The sequence below is a fragment of the Bubalus kerabau genome, chromosome 8, assembly GCF_029407905.1.
Source record: "Bubalus kerabau isolate K-KA32 ecotype Philippines breed swamp buffalo chromosome 8, PCC_UOA_SB_1v2, whole genome shotgun sequence".
In the NCBI taxonomy this organism is placed as follows: domain Eukaryota; kingdom Metazoa; phylum Chordata; class Mammalia; order Artiodactyla; family Bovidae; genus Bubalus; species Bubalus kerabau.
The window spans coordinates 71,632,815-71,658,602 of NC_073631.1; the positions used below are offsets into that span (position 1 = coordinate 71,632,815).

General features: G+C 36.2%; 1 protein-coding gene across 7 annotated transcripts in view; it reads right to left on the reverse strand.

The window, feature by feature from the left end:
* The window catches only part of TAX1BP1 (Tax1 binding protein 1), an 83,181-nt gene that overhangs the window by 35,369 nt on the left and 22,024 nt on the right, over nucleotides 1-25,788 (reverse strand). For all 7 annotated transcript variants that reach the window (XM_055590522.1, XM_055590523.1, XM_055590517.1 and 4 more), the window contains 7 exons: nucleotides 21,985-22,143; nucleotides 13,119-13,267; nucleotides 12,941-13,031; nucleotides 7,817-8,002; nucleotides 1,958-2,182; nucleotides 1,266-1,412; nucleotides 786-909 (listed from right to left, as the gene is read on the reverse strand). In XM_055590522.1, coding sequence (XP_055446497.1) covers nucleotides 786-909; nucleotides 1,266-1,412; nucleotides 1,958-2,182; nucleotides 7,817-8,002; nucleotides 12,941-13,031; nucleotides 13,119-13,267; nucleotides 21,985-22,143 — 1,081 coding nt within the window. The remainder of the gene's footprint in view (nucleotides 1-785; nucleotides 910-1,265; nucleotides 1,413-1,957; nucleotides 2,183-7,816; nucleotides 8,003-12,940; nucleotides 13,032-13,118; nucleotides 13,268-21,984; nucleotides 22,144-25,788) is intronic.

Consider the following 25,788-nt stretch of genomic DNA (forward strand, 5'->3'; position numbering starts at 1 on the left):
TTTAATAGTATACAAAACTTACAATACATTTATTAAGTCTAAAACATCAACTGCCCCAAACATTACACAATTAAATATACTTTTATATACTCCAGCATTTATTTTTGTTATTGTGTCATCTTTAACATAAGGTGAAAAAAAGACACTAGGAAAAGTGAAAACTTCGAGTTAATTTAAATTTTCATGTTGTTCATGTATTCATTATGTCTCTCTAATCCGTTCTAAAAGTTAATAAGCTAATAAAAATTTTAACTTATCCACCAACAGGTGTACTAACAAGGAAAGTACTCTAATGACCTGAAGCAGCCAAAACAAAACAAAAACAAGGCAAGAAAGAAATGTGAATAGAACTAAAGGGATTTTTAAGTTTCCCTCCACAGAACTATACAATTAAAGTGCCATAAATGGTTCAAAAGTCCACACATTTAGGGAAATTTTAATTACAAATTATTTTAAAAATTTGCTATTTTAGCTAGCCAAAATTAAAATTTCAATTCTTAGCTCTTTTCCTACAGACTAAATACTATAAGCATTTGCACTTAAAAACACCAGCTCATTTAATTAACACTTGAGAACATGCTCACAAAGATAAACATGAGTTTACACTCATATTTTGTATATTTATCCACATGGATGACTTTTAGACCTTACTTTCCCTTTGCCTCAATCCCTGACTTACAAGAATTTTTTACAAGCTCCCTAAAATTCTTACCCATGAAACAGGCAGTATAAACAAGCATAAATATTTTTCAAGGCAGAATACAAAAAGTCTAAAAGATTTCTACCTGTAGAAGGCGGTGGCTTTACATCTACAGTAGAGGCAGTCGCAGCTGGGTCTGTGTTTATTGAGGCATCATTCACTTTCTGCTGACTCCCAATTTTCTTTGTGAAGACACTATTGCTATTAGCCTATTCAAAATTGTTAACAATCAACCATTAAATGAGTTGCACATCTATCCTTCCCCTTAAGTAACTATGTATCTTATAAATAAATCCTGGAAGTCCATAAAGCTATTGCTGTCTTAAAGGTTAAAGTCTAAAAGTTACACACATCCCTTTACTGACTAAATGTTTCAAGAGAACATTTTATTTCTCCAACAAATAAAAATTACCAATTTTTAAAAAAATGTATCACAACAATATTGGGCCAATAATGTGACATCAAGCAGAGAGAAATTAAATTCAAAAGGTACAATATTACAAGTCTGATTTTCAAACAAAAATATTGATGAAGGAATTATTTTACTATGATGAATTACACTTACCGATTGATCTGAAAGTTTATTTATTTGTTTTTGGAGCCTTTGGCATTCCTTGAATTTTTCTTTATAATGATCTGCTGCCATCTGAAGACGAAGTTTCAGATCCTCAACTTCTCTTCTCAGTTCATGTTCCAGTGTATCAGTCTTTTCCTAGGAAACAAATAAACTTTTTCTCTAAGAGAAACATAAAAATCTCGTATCTCACAATGTGGTAGTAAACCCAACTTCATTTTCACTTTTTTCGCTCTTGACAATTAATGTTATTTGTTTTGGAGTTTTGGCTACAGAGTCACATTAGCTCTCCTAATAATTTCAGCTTTATATTCCAAGGACTAAGGTTTACTAAAGAAAAAACTAGAAAAGAATCATCTACCTCCCGAGAAGTAAGCATTACTATGTTAAATAACCATAGTATCATTTTATGCTGCAAGTAAATAAGAAATTCTAAGCAAAGCAATATATACCTGTTATCAAAGCAGTTTTTACTAACCATTAGGAATTTGCTTACATAAAATTTTCTAAAAACTTGTATTAATTTCAACTGAAGAAGTTACAATGACTAAACAAAATGAATGGAAATTTAAAATTCTGTGACCAGGAATCTGACCTCAATTACTTTAGCATAAGTCATTCTCTTTCGTAAGCTTATAATGAGTTTTTGACCAAAATGGAAATTCAAAATTAACTGGCTTTACCTGATCTTTATTCACAGCACTTAGTTTAAGCTCTGCCAGTGCATCAGTTAACTGCTTTTTTACTTTCTCATTTTCCAAGCGTGCAGTATGCAGATCTGCCATTGTTTTATCCCGCACATTTACAGCATCACTAAGTTCCTTAGCCAGAAAGACAGCTTCTTGCCGTGTTGCCTGAATCTGTTCTTCAGCTTTACGAAGTTGCTCCTTTAAAATAAATGTATCTTCCTGAAAAAAGGCAGATAAATGTATTTGTAATTAAACCATTCAAGTAAAAAGCAGAAGCAGAAACAATGTTTATTTCTATTTCAACAGATCTAAAATTTTAAATTAAATATTGCTTTTATATTCACGACTGAGATAGAGTATTGTTGTTGTTCGTTCAGTTGCAGTAAGTAGGGTCCGACTCTTTGCAGCCTATGGACTGTAGCACACCAGACTTCCCTGTCGTTCACTATCTCTCAGAGTTTGCTCACTTTCATGTCCATTGAGTCAGTGATGCTATCTAACCATCTTATCCTCTGCCTCCCTCTTCTCCATATATAAGCCTATAAAAAATCTGAGATTTGACTTTGTTTTAGAGACCCCCATATAGCAACCGGAGAAGGCAATGGCACCCCACTCCAATACTCTTGACTGGAAAATCCCATGGACAGAGGAGCCTGGTGGGCTGCAGTCCATGGGGTCATGAAGAGTCGGACACGACTGAGCGACTTCACTTTCACTTTTCACTTTCATGCACTGGAGAAGGAAATGGCAACCCACTCCAGTGTTCTTGCCTGGAGAATCCCAGGGACAGGGGAGCCTGGTGGGCTGCCGTCTATGGGGTCACGCAGAGTTGGACACGACTGAAGTGACTTAGCATAGCATAGCATAGCATAGCATATAGCAGCCCTATGCACTGGCTATCAATACTATCACTATATGTGTAATTCAGGACACTGAAATACAGGAAGTCAAGCAACATAACCAATGCTTACAGTCTTGGCTGAACAGAGACTCAAATGGAGGCTTCTGTCTCGCAGAATCTCTCCAGCTAGAACTACCAACCCTCGTTTTTTATAATAACTAATAACAGTAATTATAAAAACTTCATTGTAACTCTAAACATTTTGGTTAAAAAAACGTTTCCTATGATCTAACCTGTAATTAGCACCTTTCTCCAAACCTAAAAGTAGCTTTGAAAAGTTAAAATTGCCACTTTCTGTAATATAAACAAGACAATATGAGCTCAATAAATCTAGCTTATTCCAACATTCCTTTTTATTCTAGAAATAAACTCATAAAGAGTGCAACCATTCTGTTTTTAAATTGTTAGCTCCTTAGAAGGAAATGTATATGATTATTTATGTAATGCTGGGTGAAGAAAATATTTCTAGTATAACATTAATAAAGATAATATATAAATGTTATCAGTTTCTATATGCCAGAAAGGGGAAAAAGCATTGAAACTATTTTCTAATCCATAAAAAATGAAAATATTAAAAAAAAATGAAAATATTTTAAACAAAAGAAAAAAGAAATTTGGAGAAAGGTATGAATTTCTTTAAATAGCTATTATGCATAGAAAAAAATGTTCAACTTATCAACAGTCCAAGAAGGTAAAACAAATACCATTCCTCTTCTTTCAAACTAAGACTGAAAACCAATTAACTCTAATATTTGGATGGTTTACGAAAATGAGCACATCTGCAAATATGTGGGCTCATTATTATCTACAAGTGATATAGCCTTTATCCGATTTTTGAAACATTCATCAACACCTTTGAAAAACACATGGCTTTTGATGAATTTTATTTTCATGAGTTCCTAAATACAGCTTTAGTTTGGCAGGGTTAGTTTTGCAGGGATCAAGTAAAATATTAAGATTATGAAAAATTATTAAAAATAAAAAATCTCTAACAATATGAGAATTTTGTTATAAACTATGATATACCCTCCATAAAATGAAAACCTATGCAGCCATTACTAGCAGTAGTATATGTCATACACTGTTGATATATTAATTTTTTGGAAAGGTATTTGAATTAATTATGAAAGTTTAAAACCTCAAACTGGCCAACTGTCCTTTGAGCAATTTATTCCACAGATTTATACATGTGCCTAGATACTGTACAAGAATGTTTACTGCATCATGCTTTTATAATACCTAAGGATTGTACACAACTAAAAAACATTACATCAGTTCAGTTCAGTTCATAGACCACATAAAACTATTCCAATTATAATGAATAAATCAAATTAAATTTATATAACATAGTATTATATACCCATTTTTTTTTAAGTGGGAAGATCTCTATGAACTGATAGGGAATGATTTCCCATCTATATATAGTTCAATGAAGAAAAGCAAAGGGAAAAAGAGTATAAACAATATCCCGCTTTAAAGAAAGGGGGCTTCCCTTGTGGCTCAGATGGTAAAGAATCCACATGCAATGTGCAAGACCTGGGTTCGATCCCTGGGTTGGGAAGATGCCCTGGAGAAGGGAAAGGCTACCCACTCCAGTATTCTGGCCTGCAGAATTTCATGGACTGTAGAGTCTACGGGATCACAAAGAGTCGGACACAACTGAGCCACTTTCGCTTAAAGAAAGGAGACAGAGAAGGCTATGTGCATGCACACACATGCACCAAGTTTATTTTTGTAAAAACAAACACAAAGGATATACTGGAAACTAATGAAAATATTTTACCTATGAAAACAGGTAAGAAAGGGTTTTTATAATTTATTTTTAATTGGAGGATAATTACAATATTGTGTTCGTTTCTGCCATACATCAACATGAATCAGTCACAGGTATACATATGTTCCCTCCCTCTTGAACCTTCCTCCCACCCAAAGAAAGGGTCTTTAAGGAAAAGTAAGTTTTTAATTTCATTTTGACTTCTGAATGATACTAGTTTACATATTCAAGAAATAAAATTAAACAAAAGATTACAAGAATAAAAACAAAAAACTGAACTGTATTACAAATGCATAACATAAATGTTTAAAAAAATTAATTCAAGTAACTTTTGAACCTGGTACTCTGTACCTCCTTACGCCACACGCTGTGTGACCCAAGTCTGCTGCACCCAGAGCCCCTGTCAATATAGAGCTGAGTGCCAACGAATTGAGGCTTTTGAACTGTGGTGTTGGTGAAGACTCTTGGGAGTCCCTTGGACTGAAGGAAAATCAAACCAGTCAATCCTAAAGGAAATCAGTCCTGAATTCATTGGAAGGACCGATGCTGAAGCTGAAACTCCAATACTCAAGCCATCTGATGCAAAGAACTGACTCACTGGAAAAGACCCTGATGCTGGGCAAGATTGAAGGCAGGAGAAGGGGACAACAAAGAATGAGATGGTTGGATGGCATCACTGGCTCGATGGACATGAGTTTGAGCAAGTTCCGGGAGTTGGTGATAGACAGGGAAGCCTGGCGTGCTGCTGTCCACAGGGTTGCAAAGAGTCAGACATGACTGAGCAACTGGACTGACTGAACACTCTACGTCCTTAGTGAAATATATTTTAAGATAAAATCTGGAAAAATCTTAGTTTTTATTTAGCAGAGATACTGATAGAAATGGTGTTGAGATAATAATTCTGAAACTAATGGTGCGTGCAGCTAGTTGAAAAAGTGTTAGTCACTCAATTGTGTCTGACTCTTTACTGGTCCATGGACTGTATAGCCCTCGAGGCTCCTCTGTCCACGGGATCCTCCAGGCAAGAATACTGGAGCGAGTAGCCATTTCCTTCTTCAGGGGATTTTCCTAACCCAGAGATCAAAACCCAGGTCTCCTGCATTGCAGGAAGATTATCATCCAAGCCACCAGGGAAGCTGGTTAAACAACATGAATAAATAAAACGTTTGAAAGCTGCGGGGGCTTCCCTGATAGCTCGGTTGGTAAAGAATCCACCTGCAATGCAGGAGATACCGGTTCAATTCCTGGGTCAGGAAGATCCACTGGAGAAGGGATAGGCTACCCACTCTAGTATTCTTGGGCTTCCCTTGTGCCTAGCTGGTAAAGAATCTGCCTGCAAAGCAAGAGACCTGGGTTCCATCCCTGGGTTGGGAAGATCCCCTGGAGAAAGGAAAGGCTACCCACTCCCGTATTCTGACATGGAGAATTCCATGGACTGTATAGTCCATGGGGTCGCAAAGAGTCGGACACAACTGAGCGACTTTCACTTTCACTTTTGGAAGCTGGGAGAAGGTATACATAAGTATGGAAAGGAGGAAGATAAAGAAGACCCCTAGGAAGTACTGGATTTGAATTGGAGACATCAATATAAATTTAAGACTTAAAATATCTAATTAAAGCACAAAGTAGCAAAAGGATTCAGTTCTTGGTTTCAAAATACCTTTCTCAAATGTAAAAAAAAAAAATCAGGCTCTCTGGAAAAATTGGTAATACCAGATTTAGGTCTGACCTAAAACTAAAACCTAACACAAAGTTCTAACCACAAAACAAGGAAGTATTCAAAGCATTAGGGGGAATATATCAGAAAGATACAAATGTAGGTCTGAAAAGGCTCCCCACTAGCTAAAGGACAACTTAAGTATAAAAAAGAATGATGATGTATAATGTATAATATACTGAACAAAAAATAATCAGAGAGTCTACAGTGATTAAAAAAAAGGAATAGAACAAAAGGGAACCACCTCATTATAAAAGAATACCTACTAATAAACATAGAGGGAATGACAATTTTTTAAATCACCACTTTGCAATCATTAATGTAATAACTAATACAGGTAAGAATCATCGAAGTATAAAAAACACTGGTCAAAGAGTACTGCAGAGTAGGATGTTCACATGATCTCAAAGTATTACCCAAGATTATCCAATAAATCACAAAGAAGGAAAGACACCAACGTAACTGAGAGATAAGCAGACATAACTTCAAACAGATTAAACCTATCATCAGAAAGAAAGGAACTGGTATTATATGACTTCTGATGTAACTGCAACAGAATATACAAAACATCTTTTTCTTGCCAAAAATATCTAACTGGAATCTAGTCATGAGGAAACAATAGACAAAACTAGAATATAGAACACTCTCTCAGACCAGTCTGAATTCTTCAAAACTATCAATTTCATCACAGACAAAAGGTTTAAGGACACTGTTCTGCAATGCAGACCAAGAATATAACAATAATCATTAATGTATGATTTCTGACTACCCAGGATCAAGAAATTTTAAAGGTTTTACAATATAAGTGGACTAATTTCAATGTGGACTAAAACTACATATGTGTGTGTGTGTGTGTGTGCCTGCGTGTGCACACGCGTGCTGTCGTGTCCAACTCTTCTGTGACCCCATGGACTCTTTTGCGACCACATGGACCACCAAGATCCTCTGGACCTGGAATTTTTCCAGGCAAGAATACTGGAGTGGGTTGCCATTTCCTATACTCTAGGGGGTCTTCCCAACCCAGGGATCAAACCCACGTCTCGGGTCTCCTGCACTGGCAGATGGATTCTTTAGCACCACCTGGGAAGCCCCATATACAAGTATGACTATTATCATATCAATATAAAATTTCTTAGGTGACATTTCTTAGGTATTATGGGTCTACAACAGAATGTAACTGTTGATAAGAGAGACTTTCACAAATATTTAGGATGAAATGTCAATGCCTACAACTGACTTTCAAATGGCTTGTAGGGGGCATATAAATAGGGGAGATAAAGGTGGCAAAATACTCAAGGATATATGTATTCAATTTTCTGTTCTTTCAACTCTTCTGTAAGTCTGAACTTTTTCCAAAACAGAAGTTGAGGGGAGTAAAGAGTAAAAATAAAAACCACACTGTATACATTTAACAGAGATAATACTTTACAATCTTCAAATGCATATTGCAAAAGTACTTACCTTACTTGAGGTTGTAAGCAAGAAGGTCCTTTGCAGATTCTCCTTTTCAGCCAATGAGAACTGTAGTCTGCTAATCTCTTCTTTGAAATGAGTAATCATGTTTTCTTTGTTCCCATCTAAATTCTTTAAAGTCTGGACCTCTGACACAAGCTTGGTATTTTCTATTTCTGTATTCTTCAAATGTACCTGAAACAGTGATTGAAAATGCCAAGAATATTCTTTCTAACTCCACAGCCTAAGTTCCTCAATAATTTAAAGTATCACTATTTATCTCTAACCCAAATATGATCAAGGAAAGGAAAGACTCACTAAGCAAGGAATCAGGAAAGCAAATTTTGCCAAATGATTACCCAAGTATATGGAAGCAGAACACAACTTTTCTAAGTTTTGCTATTGTTTTAGTTTTCCACAGATATTAATTCTAAGGTCTAACATTACCTGATCTCCAAAATCTTCCCTTTTACTAATTTTACATTAGTTCTCTTTAAAATTACAAATGAATTTGGTTGTTCTTTTGGGGAAACATGTTACAGGCATATTCATATATAAAGGCATGACCAGATTCAAGAAAAACAAAGTACATTCAAGAACGATACCATAAACAATTAAATTTCTTGCTTATGGAAAAAGTACTGTCATTTACCTCCTATGTGCCTAAAAATATATTTACTGACTAATTAACCCAACTATATTGATTTTTCCCAGGAACTCTGGCTGCTGCTATTCACAGTACATATGCAAATCAAATTCTATAACTGAAATTATAAAGAGTATAAGTATCTTTAAAATTTAAACTGCAGTTGAAAGTAGTTTTTAAAAAAATACTATATGCAACTGCATACTGCAACTTTCAACTGCAGTATGCAACTGCAACTTTTCTAAGATATCAGTATTATTAATATTTCCCTTTTTCACAAAATCTGTTCAAAAACCAAATATTCTATTTGGGCACTACTCCTTGAAGAGTCAAACCATAAAATCATCCATCAGTGAGTCTTTACTATTTTATCTCCTGTTCTCTCCTCTCTCTCTCTCTCTTCTCTCTCATGCTCTGAAGATGGTTGTTCCAAGAAACAGAATGGGTATAACCCATAAACATGCAAAAGGTTTCTATGTTCTGCAATGAGGTGCAGAGTAGACTTGATTTTTTTTTTAATTTTCAAAGCAAAACTTTTTAAAGATTAAAAAAGAATTAACCAACCCCCAAAATAAGAGGGAGACAACTGTAGTTTTGTGGTATAGTTTGAAATAAGGGAGCCTAATACCTCCAGCTGTTTTTCTCCAGAATGTTTTGACTATTCAGGGTCTTTTGTTTTTCCATATAGATTTTAGAATTATTTGTTCTAGTTCTGTGAAAAAATATCATTGATATGTTGATAGGAATGCACTGAATCTGTAGATTGGGTAGTATGGTCCTTTTAACAATGTTACTTCTTCCAATCCATGAGCACAGTGTATCTTTCCATATGTGTTACCTTCATTTTTTTTTTCCATCATTGTCTGTTTTCTCACTACAGGGCTTTTACTCATTAGATTTATTCCTAGACATTTTATCCTTTTCGACTGTAAATGGGATTGTTTTCTTAATTTCTCTTCCCAAGAGTTTGCTGTTAGTATACAGAAATGCAGATGATTATTATTATTCTGTATATTATTTTTGTATCTTGCAACCTGACCAAACCCAATGATGAACAGCAGGTTTTCAGTGGCATCTTTAGGATTTTCTGTATAATGTCATCTGTAAACAGTGACAGTTTTACTACTTCCTTTGCAATTTGAATTCCTTTTCTTTCTTTGTCTGATCACGATGGCTATGACTTCCAATACTATGCTGAATAAAAGTGATGAGAGTGGGTATTTTTGTCTTGTTCCTGATTTTTTAGGAAGTACTTTTCAAGCTTTTCGCCATTGAGTACATTATGATGTTAGCTGTGGCCTTGTAGTATATGACTCTTATTATGTTAAGGTATGTTCTTTCTTAACCACTTCGTTGAGAAGTTTTATCACAAACATGTTGAATTTTGACAACAGCTTTTCCTGCATCTACTGAGATGATCATATAATCTTTATTTTTTTAATGCAGTATATCACAGTAACTATACTTTGTATACTACAAAGCTAGAGTAATCAAAACAGTATGGTAGTGGACAAAACCAGACACACTGATCAATAGAACAGAGAGCCCAGAAATGAACTCCACTTATATAAGCAATTAGTCTATGACAAAGGAGGCAAGAATATTACAACAGGGAAAAGAAAATTTCTTCAACAAACTGTGTTGGGGAAACTAGACAGCTACTTGCAAAAGAATCAAGCTAAACTACTTTCTCACACCATATATGTAAAAATAAACTCAAAATGGATTAAAGACTTAAATGTAAAACCTGAAACCATAAAACTTCTAGAAGAAAACAAAGGCAGTAGATTGTTTGATATCAGTCTTAGCAAAAACTTTTGGATATGCCTCCTCAGGCAAGGGAATCAAAGGCAAAAATAAAATAAATGGTACTACATCAAACTAAAAAGCCTTTCCCCAGCAAAGGAAACTATCAACAAAATGAAAAGGACACCTACTGAATGGGAAAAGATATCTGAAGTGATATATCCAACCAACATGGAGTTAATATGCAAAATATACAAAGAGCCCATACAACTCAATATCAAAAAAACAAGCCCGATCAAAAAACAGGCAGAGAACCTGAACAGGCATTTCTCCAAAGAAGACATACAGAAGATCAACAGGCAAATGAAAATGTGTTCAAGATCACTAATCATCAACGAAATACAAATCAAACACCTCATCTCAATGATACATCACCTCAGTCTTGAGAATGGCTACTAACAAAAAGACAACAAATAACAAGTGCTGGTAAGAATGTGGAGAAAAGGGAACCCCTCGGCACTGCTGGTGGGAATGTAAATTGGTGCAGTCACTATGGAGACACAGTAGGGCGATTTCTCAAAAAGTTAAAAAGTAGAACCATATGATCCAGCAATTCCACTCCTGGATATTTATCTGAAGAAAACAAAATACTAATTTGAGAAGATATAAGTACCCCTATGTTTACTGCAGTATTATCTACAATAGCCAAGATATTAAAGTAACCTAAGTGCTCATCAACAGATGAAAGGATAAAGAAGATGCTGTGTGTATGTGTACACACACACACACAGGTATATTACTCAGCCATAAAAAAAAGAAAAACTTTGCCATGTGCAACAATATGGAAGGACCTAAGTGAAATAAATCAAAGACAAATACCATACTACTTCATTTACGTGTGTTATCTAAAAAACAGAACAAATGAACATAAAAAAGAATGACAGATGAAGAAAACTAACAAGTGGTTGCTGGCTGGGGGATTAGAGAAACAGGTGAGGAAGATTAACAGGTACACAGTTATAAAAACACAATCAGTCACAGGTATGAAATATATAGCATGTGGAATACAGTCAATAATTATGCAATACCTTTGTATGGTGACAGGTGGCAGCTAGACTTATTGTGGTGATCATTTTGAAATGTATAAAAATATAAAATCACGATGCTATGCACCCAGAACTAAATATAGTTTTGTGTGGGTCAAATTAAACTTCAAAAACTCATGGAAAAAAAACAGGTCAGATTTGTGGTTACCTGAGACAGAGAGTGAAGGGAAGTGGCGTTAGATAAACTAATACAAACTTCCAGTTAAAAGATAAATAAGTATTAGCGATATAACATATCACACAGTAACTAAAATTACCACCACTGTAAGTTATATATGAAAGTTATTGAGAGTAAATCCCTAGAGTTCCCATCACAAGGGCAAAAAATCTTTTATATTTATATGAGATGATGAATGTTCACTAAACTTATTGTGGTAATCATTCCATGATATACACCATTATGCTTATGCCATAAACTTATAAGTACTGTATGTCAATGGTATCTCAATAAAAATGAAGGAAAAAAAGAGGTGCTTCTCAGAAAAGATTTAGAATTTCATACTTGGGTACCCAATGATGGCACAGAGCTTATCAACAGATATAAATAAGTGAATAGTTATTTTTTAATAAGAAGAAGGGGAAAACCTACTGGCAATAAATAAATCATATTCTACATTTTTAGTACAAATTGAGATGAGACTCTCAAATACTGAATATATGAAGTTATGCTTTACTTTTAACATATATCATAATTATATAAATGAGTGCTGTTCTCTTCTAATAAAGAGATTAAATCTATCCAAGAAATACTTAACTCAGAATGTTGTTGAAATTCCTAATCTTGAACTGCCTTCAAGAACTGCTTCAAGTCCCAATATGTATCCACAATATTGACAACTAACGCTCACTATCCTATTTTAGAGTTGCTTAAACAGGAAAGGAGAAAACTCTCAAAGGTGAAGATTTGTCTACAGAATCCTTTTTTAAAATGAAAGTCTCTTAGATATTTCCAAAAGGCAAACTAAAATATGATCATCACTGAAATAAATTAATCCTCTCACTAACATTTATATACTCTTAAAAGGGGAAAATTAGTTGCACAAATCCTGATCAACGGCTATCTTATTACCATTAAAAATCTCTGACTTATTATACATTACCTGCTAAGTATCTAAAATACCAGTAACTTAAACTTCCTGAAAACTTTTAGGGACTACACACAATGAGGTAGTTTTAAAATATATCCCTAAATCCTTTGATTCTCCTCTCCAGTAGCAGCTGGAGTGACTTGCTTCTAATTAGTAAGATAAAGAAGAAGCATCAGTGCACAACTTGCAGACCAAGTCATAAAATGCATTGATTTCCTCCTCCTCTCCCTTGTATGGCTCACTCTGAGAGAAGTTGATTGCCATATTGTGGGGACATTCAAACAGCCACTGAAGAGGCAACATTCCAAGAAACTGAAGGACCTCCTGCCAAAAGTCATGTAAGCAAGCCACTCTGACAGCACATCCCCCAGTTCTAACTGACAGCCTTTAGCGGACTTCAGCCCTTGCCAACACCTTGATTGCAACTACACAAGACTCGGAGCCAGAACCACTCAGCTAAATTGCTCCCAAATTCCTGAACACTAAGTTCTGGGGCAATATGCTACATAGCAAAAGATAACTAATAAAAATGTAAGGAATAAATTACCTTATAAAGTTCCTTCTCATCCTTTTCTGTCTTCAACTGACATTCAAGTTGTTCTCTTTCACACTGTGCCTTTTTGAGTTTGTCCTTTAAACTGAGTTAAAGTCAAATAACATTAACATAAACAACTTTCTTAAAACATTTTTAAAACATGAAGATGTTTTTATAATATTAGAAATACCTGTCTAATTCAGTTTCTTTTTCAATCGCTTTATGAGTCACTGACACAATATCTTCCTCAAGCTGGAGAGCTTTGGACGTAGCATCATTGTATCTCTTCTTAAATTCTTCATTTTCCATTTTTAAACTTTGTGATACTTTAGTAAGAGCCTTAGAAACAATAATAAAATATTTTGAGAAACAAAAACATAATCAGAAATACAAATTTGTATATTTCTAAATCTATCCTTAAAATTTGAATCCCTCATTTGTCTCCTCCAAACTTTATAAGAATAAAAACTAAACCTGAAATGGTAACATACAATAAACTTTTTAAATACTAAATTAAACAATTACTAACTTTTCTCCTGGACTTTTCACACACACTGTGTGATGATTTCAGGCCTTTCTCCACCAGAGGGCAGGCAATGAAAGTGAGGAGAACTTGAAAATTAGTCACTTTGGTTTTTTGTTTTTTTTTTTTTAACACATCTTGCTTTCCACTGTTACTCCAATGACAAAACAGTTTTCATGATATTAACCGAGGTTAACACCCATTTCTTCTAGCATAAGTCACTAAGCACCACTGATAATTATGAAAATACAATGGGTACTGTGAAAGTGTTAATTGCTTAATCATGTCTGAATCTTTGCAACCCCACTGACTGGAGCATACCAGGATCCTCTGTTCATGGAATTCTCCAGCAAAGAATACTAGAGTGGGAAGTCACTCCCTTCTCCAGAGGATCTTCCTGATCTAGGCATTGAACTCAGGTTTCCCACCTTGCAGGCAGATTCTTTACCATCTTAAACAGATAACTAAAAAATCTTATCACGTCAATTAAGACAATTAACTAACTTACACGACCGGTGCACTAAGCAAGGGCGGCTGCGACCAGCGCACTAAGCGCGGGCGCAAGCGTGGCCGAGAGGAGTTACCCCACGTCCGAGGTTGGGGGCGACCGCGGAGAAGAGATACCTGCGTCGGAGGTCAGGGGCGGCGGCCGAGAGGAGCTACCCCGCGAACGAGGTCAGGGGCGACGGCCGGCAGGAGCTACCTGCCTACGAGGTCGGGGCGGCGGCCGAGAGGAGCTACCCCATGTCTAAGGACTGGTGGCTGGGCGGGCGCAGGAGGGCCTAGAGGAGCTATCCCACGTTGAAAGTCAGGAAGGGTGGCAGTGAGGAGATACCCCTAGCCCAAGGTAAGGAGCAGTGGCTGCGCTTTGCTGGAGCAGCAGTGAAGAGATAGCCCACGCCCAAGGTAAGAGAAACCCAAGTAAGACAGTAGGTGTTGCAAGTGGGCATCAGAGGACAGACACACTGAAACCATACTCACAGAAAACTAGTCAATCTAATCACACTAGGACCACAGCCTTATCTAACTCAATGAAACTAAGCCATGCTCATGGGGCTACCCAAGACAGGCGGGTCATGGTGGAGAGGTCTGACAGAATGTGGTCCACTGGAGAAGGGAATGGCAAACCATTTCAGTATTCTTGCCTTGAGAACCCCATGAACGGTATGAAAAGGCAAAATGATAGGATACTGAAAGAGGAATTCCTCAGGTCAGTAGGTGCCCAATATGCTACTGGAGACCAGTGGAGAAATAACTCCAAAAAGAATGAAGGGATGGCACCAAAGCAAAAACAATATGCGGTTGTGGATGTGACTGGTGATAGAAGCAAGGTCCGATGCTGTAAAGAGCAATATTCAATAGGAACCTGGAATGTCAGGTCCATGAATCAAGGCAAACTGGAAGTGGTCAAACAAGAGATGATGGCAAGAGTGAATGTAGACATTCTAGGAATCAGTGAACTAAAACGGACTGGAATGGGTGAATTTAACTCAGATGACCATTATATCTACTACTACGGGCAGGAATCCCTCAGAAGAAATGGAGTAGCCATCATGGTCAACAAAAGAGTTCGAAATACAGTACTTGGATGCAATCTCAAAAATGACAGAATGATCTCTGTTCGTTTCCAAGGCAAACCATTCAATATCACAGTAATCCAAGTCTATGCCCCAACCAGTAATGCTGAAGAAGCTGAAGTTGAATGGTTCTATGAAGACCTACAAGACCTTTTAGAACACCCAAAAAAGGTCCTTTTCATTATAGGGGACTGGAATGCAAAAGTAGAAGTCAAGAAACACCTGGAGTAACAGGCAAATTTGGCCTTGGAATACAGAATGAAGCAGGGCAAAGGCTAATAGAGTTTTGCCAAGAGAACGCACTGGTTATAGCAAACACCCTCTTCCAACAACACAAGAGAAGACTCTACACATGGACATCACCAGATGGTCAACACCAAAATCAGACTGATTATATTCTTTGCAGCCAAAGATGGAGAAGCTCTATACAATCAGCAAAAACAAGACTGGGAGCTGACTGTGCCTCAGATCATGAACTCCTTATTACCAAATTCAGGCTTAAATTGAAGAAAGTAGGGAAAACCACTAGACCATTCAGGTATTACCTAAATCAAATCCCTTATGATTATACAGTGGAAGTGAGAAATAGATTTAAGGGCCTAGATCTGATAGATTGAGTGCCTGATGAACTATGGACAGAGGTTCATGACACTGTACAGGAGACAGGGATCAAGACCATCCCCGTGGAAAAGAAATGCAAAAAAGCAAAATGGCTGTCTGGGGAGGCCTTACAAATAGCTGTGAAAAGAAGGGAATCGAAAAGCAAAGGAGAATAGGAAAGATATAAGCATCTGAATGCAGAGTTCCAAAGAATAGCAAGGAGAGATAAGAAAGCCTTCCTCAGCGATCAATGCAAAGAAATAGAGGAAAACAATAGAATGGGAAAGACTAGAGATCTCTTCAAGAAAATCAGAGATACCAAGGGAACATTGCATGCAAAGATGGGCTCGATAAAGGACAGAAATGGTATGGACCTAACAGAAGCAGAAGATATTAAGAAGAGGTGGCAAGAATACACAGAAGAACTGTACAAAAAAGATCTTCACGACCCAGATGATCACGATGGTGTGATCACTCACCTAGAGCCAGACATCCTGGAATGTGAAGTCAAGTGGGCCTTAGAAAGCATCACTACGAACAAAACTAGCGGAGGTGATGGCATTCCAGTTGAACTATTTCAAACCTGAAAGATGATGATGTGAAAGTGCTGCACTCAATATGCCAGCAAATTTGGAAAACTCAGCAGTGGCCACAGGACTAGAAAAGGTCAGTTTTTATTCCAATCCCAAAGAAAGGCAATGCCAAAGAAGGCTCAAACTACCGCACAATTCCACTCATCTCACATGCTAGTAAAGTAATCAAAATTCTCCAAGCCAGGCTTCAGCAATACATGAACCGTGAACTTCCTGATGTTCAAGCTGGTTTTAGAAAAGGCAGAGGAACCAGAGATCAAATTGCCAACATCCGCTGGATCATCGAAAAAGCAAGAGAGTTCCAGAAAAACATCTACTTCTGCTTTGTTGACTATGCCAAAGCCTTTGACTGTGTGGATCACAATAAACTGTGGAAAATTCTTCAAGAGAAGGGAATACCAGACCACCTGACCTGCCTCTTGAGAAACCTATATGCAGGTCAGGAAGCAACAGTTAGAACTGGACATGGAACAACATGGTTCCAAATAGGAGAAGGGGTACGTCAAGGCTGTATATTGTCACCCTGCTTATTTAACTTATATGCAGAGTACATTATGAGAAACGCTGGGCTGGAAGAGGCACAAGCTGGAATCAATATTGCCAGGAGAAATATCAATAGCCTCAGATATGCAGATGACACCACCCTTATGGCAGAAAGTGAAGAGGAACTAAAGAGCCTCCTGATGAAAGTGAAAGAGGAGAGTGAAAATGTTGGCTTAAAGCTCAACATTCAGAAAACTAAGATCATGGCATCTGGTCCTATCACTTCATGACAAATAGATGGGGAAACAGTGGAAACAGTGTCAGACTTTATTCTTTTGGGCTCCAAAATCACTGCAGATGGTGACTGCAGCCATGAAATTAAAAGACACTTACTCCTTGGAAGGAAAGTTATGACCAACCTAGATAGCATATTCAAAAGCAGAGACATTACTTTGCCAACAAAGGGGTCCATCTAGTAAGGCTATGGTTTTTCCAGTGGTCATGTATGGATGTGAGAGTTGGACTGTGAAGAAAGCTGAGTGCCGAAGAATTGATGCTTTTAAACTGTGGTGTTGGAGAAGACTCTTGAGAGTCCCTTGGACTGCAAGGAGATCCAACCAGTCCATTCTAAAGGAGATCAGCCCTGGGTGTTCTTTGGAAGGAATGATGCTAAAGCTGCAACTCCAGTACTTTGACCACCTCATGAGAAGAGTTGACTCATTGGAAAAGACCCTGATGTTGTGAAACATTGAAGGCAGGAGAAGAAGGGGACGACAGAGGATGAGATGGCTGGATGGCATCACCGACTCAATGGACATGAGTCTGAGTGAACTCCAGGAGTTGGTGATGGAGAGGGAGGCCTGGTGTGCTGCGATTCATGGGGTTGCAAAGAGTCGGACACGACTGAGCAACTGAATTGAACTGAAGAGGTCCACACTAGACAGAGCCATTATATGAGAGATCTTTCACGTTCTCTCACTCATGTACTTATGGTAACTCCCAAATGCCTGGTAATGTCTCAAGGTACCCTACACCTTGCTGTTTACTCACTAAGTCATGTCTAATTCTTTGTGACTCCATAGACTGTAGCCCGCAAGGCTGGAGTGGGTTGCCATTTCCTTCTCCAGGGAATCTTCCTGACCCAGGGATCAAACCCACATCTCCTGCATTTCAGGCAGATTCTTTACCCTACCTAATTTGTGAAACTTAAGAATCAAAACAATATGAATATAAACAAGAGTTCATAACAAGCTCCTCATATTGTTTAAGCAATATTGTTTCAAAGTGAAGTTGCTCAGTCGTGTCCGACTCTTTGCGACCCCGTGGACTGTAGCCCACCAGGCTCCTCCATCCATGGGATTCTCCAGGCAAGAATACTGGAGTGGGTTGCCATTTCCTTCTCCAGGGGATCTTCCCAACCCAGGGATCGAACTTAGGTCTCCTCCAGGGCAGGCAGACGCTTTAAACTCTGAGCCACCATATTGTTTGAGTACCACCCGAAAGAATTTGGTTTCAAAATATCTTGAAGGACATCTTAAATTACCAATATTCAAGTTAAGAATGTAATTTATTTTATGAAAACATTCCATTCATAGATGGAATTCACCAAAAGATTATGAACTAATTAGAAAACTTAATAGGGTCACAGCCCATTTTAGTCCTATTTGAAAAATAGGATTCAGGAGCATTGGTTCTCTGAGCCTCAGTTTTCAATCTTCTAATTTCAAATATATATCCAGCACTTCAAAACAAAAACCAGAACACAATGAATAAATATACAAACTGCTAATTTTTACGTAAGTCTAATAAATGTAAAGTGAAAGTCGCTCAGTCATGTCAGACTCTCTGCGACCCATGGACGCATGAATTCTCCAGGTCAGAATAGTGGAGTGGGCAGCCCTTCCCTTCAGGGAATCTTCCTAACCCAGGGATCGAACCCAGGTCTCCCGCATTGCAGGGGGATTCTTTACCAGCTGAGCCACAAGGGAAGCCCAAGAATACAGGAGTGGGTAGCCTACCCCTTCTCCAGCAGATCTTCCAGACCCAGAATCAAACCAGGGTCTCCTGCATTGCAGGCAGATTCTTTACCAACTGAGGTATCAGGGAAGCTAATGAGATATCATTTGACATTAAAAAGAATGAAATACTGATCCATACTATAAAATGGGTGAACCCTGAAAGCATTTTAACTACAAGAAGCTAGTTCCAAAAGTATACAGTTTAATGGTTTTTAATATATTTACAGACTTGTGCAACCATTACCATAACCTAGTTTTAGAACATTTTCATTACCCCCAAAAGAAACCTTTTACCTACTTATGGTCAGTTTCCCACCAGTTCCAGGCAACCACTAATCTAAATATCTATAGATGTGCATATTTTGTACATTGCATAAATGATCTATCTTAATAGTCTTTCAAATATTCAGCAGTTTATATACTCATACTTTAAAACTATTAGACAAAGACTGTTTTTTACAATTCATACCACAGATTTTAAACCAGATTTCACACCAGATTTTAAACAGGTGCCAAGAAATGTCAGATTTTATAAGTTATTCAACTAACCCAGGTTTAAAAGTTTCTGAGCTATTCTAACTGCCCAGCAGGCCTGCCTGATTAAGATGGAGACTATAATTTTGGAAGTAAAAAGCAAATTCATAAAGAACTAGAAGCCCCATGACTAGCAGCAAAGAGGAAGTAGCTCTCCTAGCAAGCATATTATTTTATCCCCAGAAATAAGCAATTGCCAAAATGTAACTCAGAATTGTTTGTATATAACATTATACAAACATTGCTTTTAAAATCTGGGGAAAATGTTGTCGATTCTTACTCCTCTTGGATGACGTTATTATTTTATTTCTTCATTGATTATGAAAATTAATATAACAATATTAGCTGAAGTTAGTGAGAATCTATTATGCAACAAATATCATTCTAAGTCTTTTTGTCACCATTTTCTATAGAATAACTTAAAAAAAAAAATCACTTCCACATATCTATCTTCCCAGATTGTATATTCCAATGGAAGAATAGCAGCAAGGAAGTCCCCTGTATATTCCAATGGAAGAATAGCAGCAAGAAGTCCCCTTCATGATGGGTGACTGTCATCAAGATTTGTGAGTTGCCATAAACTTCCAAAGATTTCTTCTGGGTACCTTAGCCACAATCGCCTACAAATCTTGCTTCATTAATCCCCTGACTTCAGTCTACCATTTTCTCAACCCACGTCTGTCAGCATAATCTTTAGTCTTATCTATCATGCTTAACCCGTCACCTGGACAGCAGAGAAAACCTAACACTGTTTAAATTTCAGGTAATAACTGAACCAGAAAAATGGTCTGATGTACATGAGTAATTTCACACAATTGAAGGCCTCTCTTTGTGCCATTCCTACTCTCTAAATCATCCATTCTTCCCTTTGGATTTCAAGGTGAATAGCGTCTAACATGAAAGGCCATACTTCAGGGTATTCTTCATCTCACAGGCTAGGTACAGGTTGTAATGGGCCATTTTGGAAAACTGCCAAATTCAGGTAACAGCAAGAGAAATGTGTGAAGAATAGAAAGAAAAGAGTTAGAACTATACAAAGGACAGCAAGAGAGTTACAACAACTGGATTAAAAATTTACCTGGATGTTCTAATAGTCAAGCTAGGCACATATAATGAGATTTTATTATAACATTTATAATACTTGGGTATACCTACTTAAAAAGTTCAAATTTAAAAAGTGGTTCCTTAGAATTCCCTGGAGGTGGTTAAAAGACTCCAAGCTTCCACTGAGAGAAGCACGGATTCAATCACTGGTCAGGGAATTAAGATTCCACATGTTACACCACCCTCCTTCCCACCCCTCCCCACCAAAAATGGTTCTTTAACCAGAGTATCTACCCCTACTGTAGGACTGCAATTACTCCCCAGGAATAAAATTGGGAGAATAACTGTGTATTTTAAACTAAAAAGGCTAAAAGTAATAAGGACAAAAGACTTGACAGATGTTTATAAGGAGACAAGGAGAAGGACATGGCAACCCACTCCAATATTCTTGCGTGGAGAATCCAATGGGCAGAGGAACCTGGTGGGTTATAGTCCATGGGGTAACAAAGAGTCAGACACAACTAAGCTACTAATCCATAAGGAAATAAACAAGTGTACACACTGCTTGATATTATGTTTACCCTCTAATGCAAGCAATCCTCAAACAGAATAAGGTTAATCTTTTTTGTTTGAGCCCTATCTGTATATCACCTCTGCTCAAGTGTACAATATACAATCACTCCACTCAAGTATAAAATGGCTCAATTAACAATTATTAAGCAACTGTTCTAGGTCTTGCTGCACAAAAGAATAACTGGGAGAGGGGGATAAATTGAGAGGTTGAGACATATACATTACTATATCCATGTAATGGCCTACATGGGAAAACAATCTAATAAAGAAAAAGTAGATATATGTGTAACCAACTGACTTTGCTGTACACCTGAAACTAAAACAACACTGTGAATCAACTATACTACAATAAAAATAAAAGAAGAGTGGAACAGACTCCATCCTTAGGGAACAATAGGTCAATCCTATCAATGAGCATAAGCATTTGCAACTAGTAACAATGTGAGATTGTGATATACATATATAATCATAATCTGTGCAAGTTTGTCAATAAATTTTCTTATGAAAATATTAAATAAACAAGTCAATTACTAGGAGACTGCTTTTTCCATTGTTTTTGACTATTGTCTTAAATCCATTTTTATCCCTAAATTACACTGTTCTATGCTTAAACTTTTTTTCTTAGCTTAAGACTGTGCCAATTTTTTTTAATTAGGTGGTTTTTAGGATAATTTATTGCCTTTCTCACATCAATGATTTCAAAATTATAATATTACATCTTATTTCACTAAATTCTGATTTTTAAAAAGTAACTTTAACTACTTTATTCTACTCTTCCCTTTATTCAGTGTTTATCATTCCTAACTGTATTTCTAAGCCACCTCCCCAAGATCAATCACATATTCTACAATGAGATGTAAAGCATCTAGAAACAGCTGTCAAGGACTATGTCACAAGCCTGATACCAAAAATCTCAAAAGTATTTTAACCATTCACAATCATAAAAGAGGCTGTGGCAGAAGGTTGACAGGATCTGACCTATCCTAGTACAAATATCTATCCAAATATATTTTTTAACATGGGATCGTCACTCATTTTCATTGGTTCAGTTTCTAAAAAAACTGGATTTCAGACAGTATAATTCCAATCAGTTACACAGGACACAACTAACCTTCTGCTCTGCTTGCAACTGATCACCTCTTTCTTTCTCATGGTTAAGTTCTCTTTCCATTCTTCCAACTTGTTCTCGAAGTTGTGTTGTTTCCTTTTCCAGAACAGCAATTAACTTTAACAGTTCTTCTTTTTCTTTCATTGTTTTCTCAATTTTCAACTATAAAACAGAAAACTCAAATTGTTTATAATCCTACAATATATTACAAATTCAGTTTTCCATTTCAAAAAAAATAGTGAAGAAATCTGTAGAAAGAACTTTTACAAACTATCTTCATATGAATTAAACTCCTTTGTCGTCAGTTAAAAATTCATGAGTCTGTCATTTTATGGCAAAAACCACTACAATATTGTAAAGTAATTAGCCTCCAATTAAAATTTTTAAAAAAATTAATGAATCATAAATGTAAACCATTTTTTATTGGGCAAAGAAGAAAACATTACAAGAAGGCAGGTGCAGAAGTAATGAATTTTATTATGAAGTTGCCTGCTAATCACTTTTCAAATCAGTACTAAAAATAAGGCATATCTAGTTTCATGAGTGACAATTCTGGGCTTTCTTATTTTGGGTAAAAAGGTGAAAAATATGTACCTCTTCTTGAATGGAAATCTATGAAAAGTGGCAATTCTGGGCTTTTCTTACCTTGGGTAATAATCAATGAAAAAAAACATGTACCTCTTCTTGAATGGAAACCCTTGAATTTATTAAGAACATCCTTGTGTGTTACATAAGGCCTTCACCTGTCAGATTACTATGAACTTTGGGTTCTTTAAATAAGGTCTTAGGAGTGGGAGATGGGAACAAATGTATACCTGACTGATTCATGCTGATATATGCAGAAGCCAACACAATACTGTAAAGCAATCATCCTCCAATTAATAATAAATTTAAATAAGATACTAAGAAATAAGTTTCTGTATGTACAAAACAGCCTCTATTTAGGTAAGTTAAAACAAACTTTATATAAGTAAATGCAAATTTTAGGAAAAAATGCAGACTTTAACAACATAACTGACTCTTACATGAACCCTAATAGTTAACTGAGTTCAGGAACTCAAGTATTCTAAAAATTACCAAATTAAGGGACCTAAAATAGAAAATAAATAATATGGTCAATTTTTTTTTTTCAGCAAGTTGTCTGATTCTAACAGGGGAAAAAGAATGGAGACTCACAACAGAAGCATTATACATTTAGCTAAATAAAAACATTTTCCCCCAGTACACCCCAAGTTAATTTCCCAAGGTCGTGGAAACAAACTCTAATTATTTAAACACTAAAATGGCTCTTACAAAAGTTAAAGAGCTGGAAAATTTTTAAATGCCCCATCTATCTCTTCCATCAGACTAAATGAAAATGACTAGAGTAAATGCTCTCAGAAGAGAAAAGTTTAAGTATTCACTGAATTTCTTTTTACTCTATTTTTTAAAAAAATTATTTTGGGGCTCTAAACTTCCTGGCAGCTTAAAGATTCACCTTGACCCAGTCTGACAGAAACATCATAAAAGAACTACTATTTCCCAGTGATTCATTTAATTGACATATACTTTCTAAAGAGTTCACTGACTCTTAAGCAGAAAAAGCAGAAATTTTTAACTAAAATTAGATAAAATTGTATAGAAGTCCAATTCCTGCCCCCAACTTTGTATTCTGGGATCTTTCAAGCATACAAAATGGTTAATATTTTACAATGAACCTCCATTCACCCATAATCTAAATTGAATAATTATTTCACCATGTTTATTTTATAAATACATAGATATGTAAGTTTATGTAATTTTTTTTTTTTTTTTGCTAAAGCATTTGAAACATAAATGCAGACACTTCACTCCTAAGTGCACAGGGCAAGCTATCACCTAATAAGTACAGTCTCATACTTAGCCACTACAATTATTATAGCTAAGAAATTTAACAATAATGTTCTCACACACAAAGGATAGTCCATACTTAAAATAACCCACTCTACTCCCAAAATATCTATTTTTTAAATACCTAAGATCCCATCATCAAGGTTCACAAACTGAAGAACCGTTACTCAATCATGTCTAATGCCAACAGTGCCCTAAATAATGTCTAACACTTGTATTAATTTGGTGCATTTTTAGTAAACTCATTAAAGATTTTCATGAATGTGGAAATTTAAAAGATTTGTCAAAAAATTGTTCAGACTATAAATACTTTATCTCAAAAACATTTACCTAAGAGACAGAAATTTAAATTTTCTCTATAAAGTACAAAGTACATTTTAAGAGTAGGAAAAAGAGAACTAAACTGTGCAATGTCCCAATTTACTTGGGAGCACAAAAGAGAGGTAGAGGCCAAAATGTCTGTTGCTTTTCTGTTGGAGGTCTTCTGAAATCAGGGTGGTCTAACAAGTATTCAAAAAACTCCAATATAAACACTGCATTCTTTGTAAGAGCTAGGCCTATTTCAGCATCTTTGACTAGCATTCAAATACCAGGCTAAAAACCTTGATCATCAGGCAGTCGTCACCACAAAATGTTTTAGTCACCCTATAAAAGTTACATTTCTTTATTTAAGATAAGAGAGGAATTTCTGGAAGGAGGAAGGGAATATATGAAAAAATTCACAATAAAAGTTATAGGTTCCTTCTAACTTTCTTAGTTCAACTGTACAGTATCTATAATCTAGTCTTTTTTCTGCAGTTTGTTTTTGAAGGTAAATAAAATCAAAGACATAAAAGAGATTTACATATAAAAATCCATGTGAGTATAAAGAATAAGACTAAATAGGAATGTAAATTAATCAAAATCAATTAATTAAATTAATCAAAAATGTATACTGAACCAATTAAAGTATTTTTTCACAGAAACTCAAACATAACATTCTAATTTGCTAGGTTTAGGGTAAAGATATTGAGAAATATCATGAAATATGAATGATGTTCCAGTTTTTCCTTTTCAGTAAATACTAAAAATTAAGACATGGCATTTTTTACACCTCTACACAGTAAATTTCCTTTGGTGAAATGACTCCAAAATATTTAATAAAAAACAGCAAGAAGATTTTTCACTTTTTTAAAAATTATGGTTAATCCAGCTTATTCATTTGATAGGAAAAGAAATCATTCTAAAAATGCTCAACCTAAATTAAGAGACAAGGATGCTTCACTGTCACATTTGGGATAGAGCATGCTTGTAGTATAGTGAAATAAGGTTCACATCCAATTACAGTTAGACTTACTGTTTTACAAGGGCTTCCCTGGTGGTTCAGACAGTAAAGAATCTGCCTGCAATACAGGAGACCTGGGTTCGATCCCTTGGTCAGGAAGATCCCCTGGAGAAGGGAATGGCTACCCAATCCAGTATTCTTGCCTAGAGGATTCCATGGAGAGAGGAGCCTGGTGGGCTACAGTCCATGGGATCGCAGAGAGTCAAATACAACCAAGTGACTAACACACACATTATTGCTTTATACTGCTTTCCCATCAGCTTCACCCCCACATCTGTACTATTCTACAATCAACAGATTAAGTGATCCCTAAAGAAGAAAGGTTAGGGTAAGGGAACATTAGGAGTTTTAGGTCTAAATTCTCTCAGTAATTACTTATTGCCAATCTATATACTATTCACAAAATACTAATAAGCCTAGGGACAGTTCCTGTCACAGTGAAATCAGTAACATAATTGTGACAAAAAATACACTTTAAGTTCATTAGTTAAAAAGCATATGATTCTCAGGTTATACCCTTGGACAACCTGAAAATTCTTAAAATGCCAACCAATAAGAACTCTGCTTCTAATTGAGCAATGACTGATTTGTCTTTAAAACTACTTTAAAGCCAC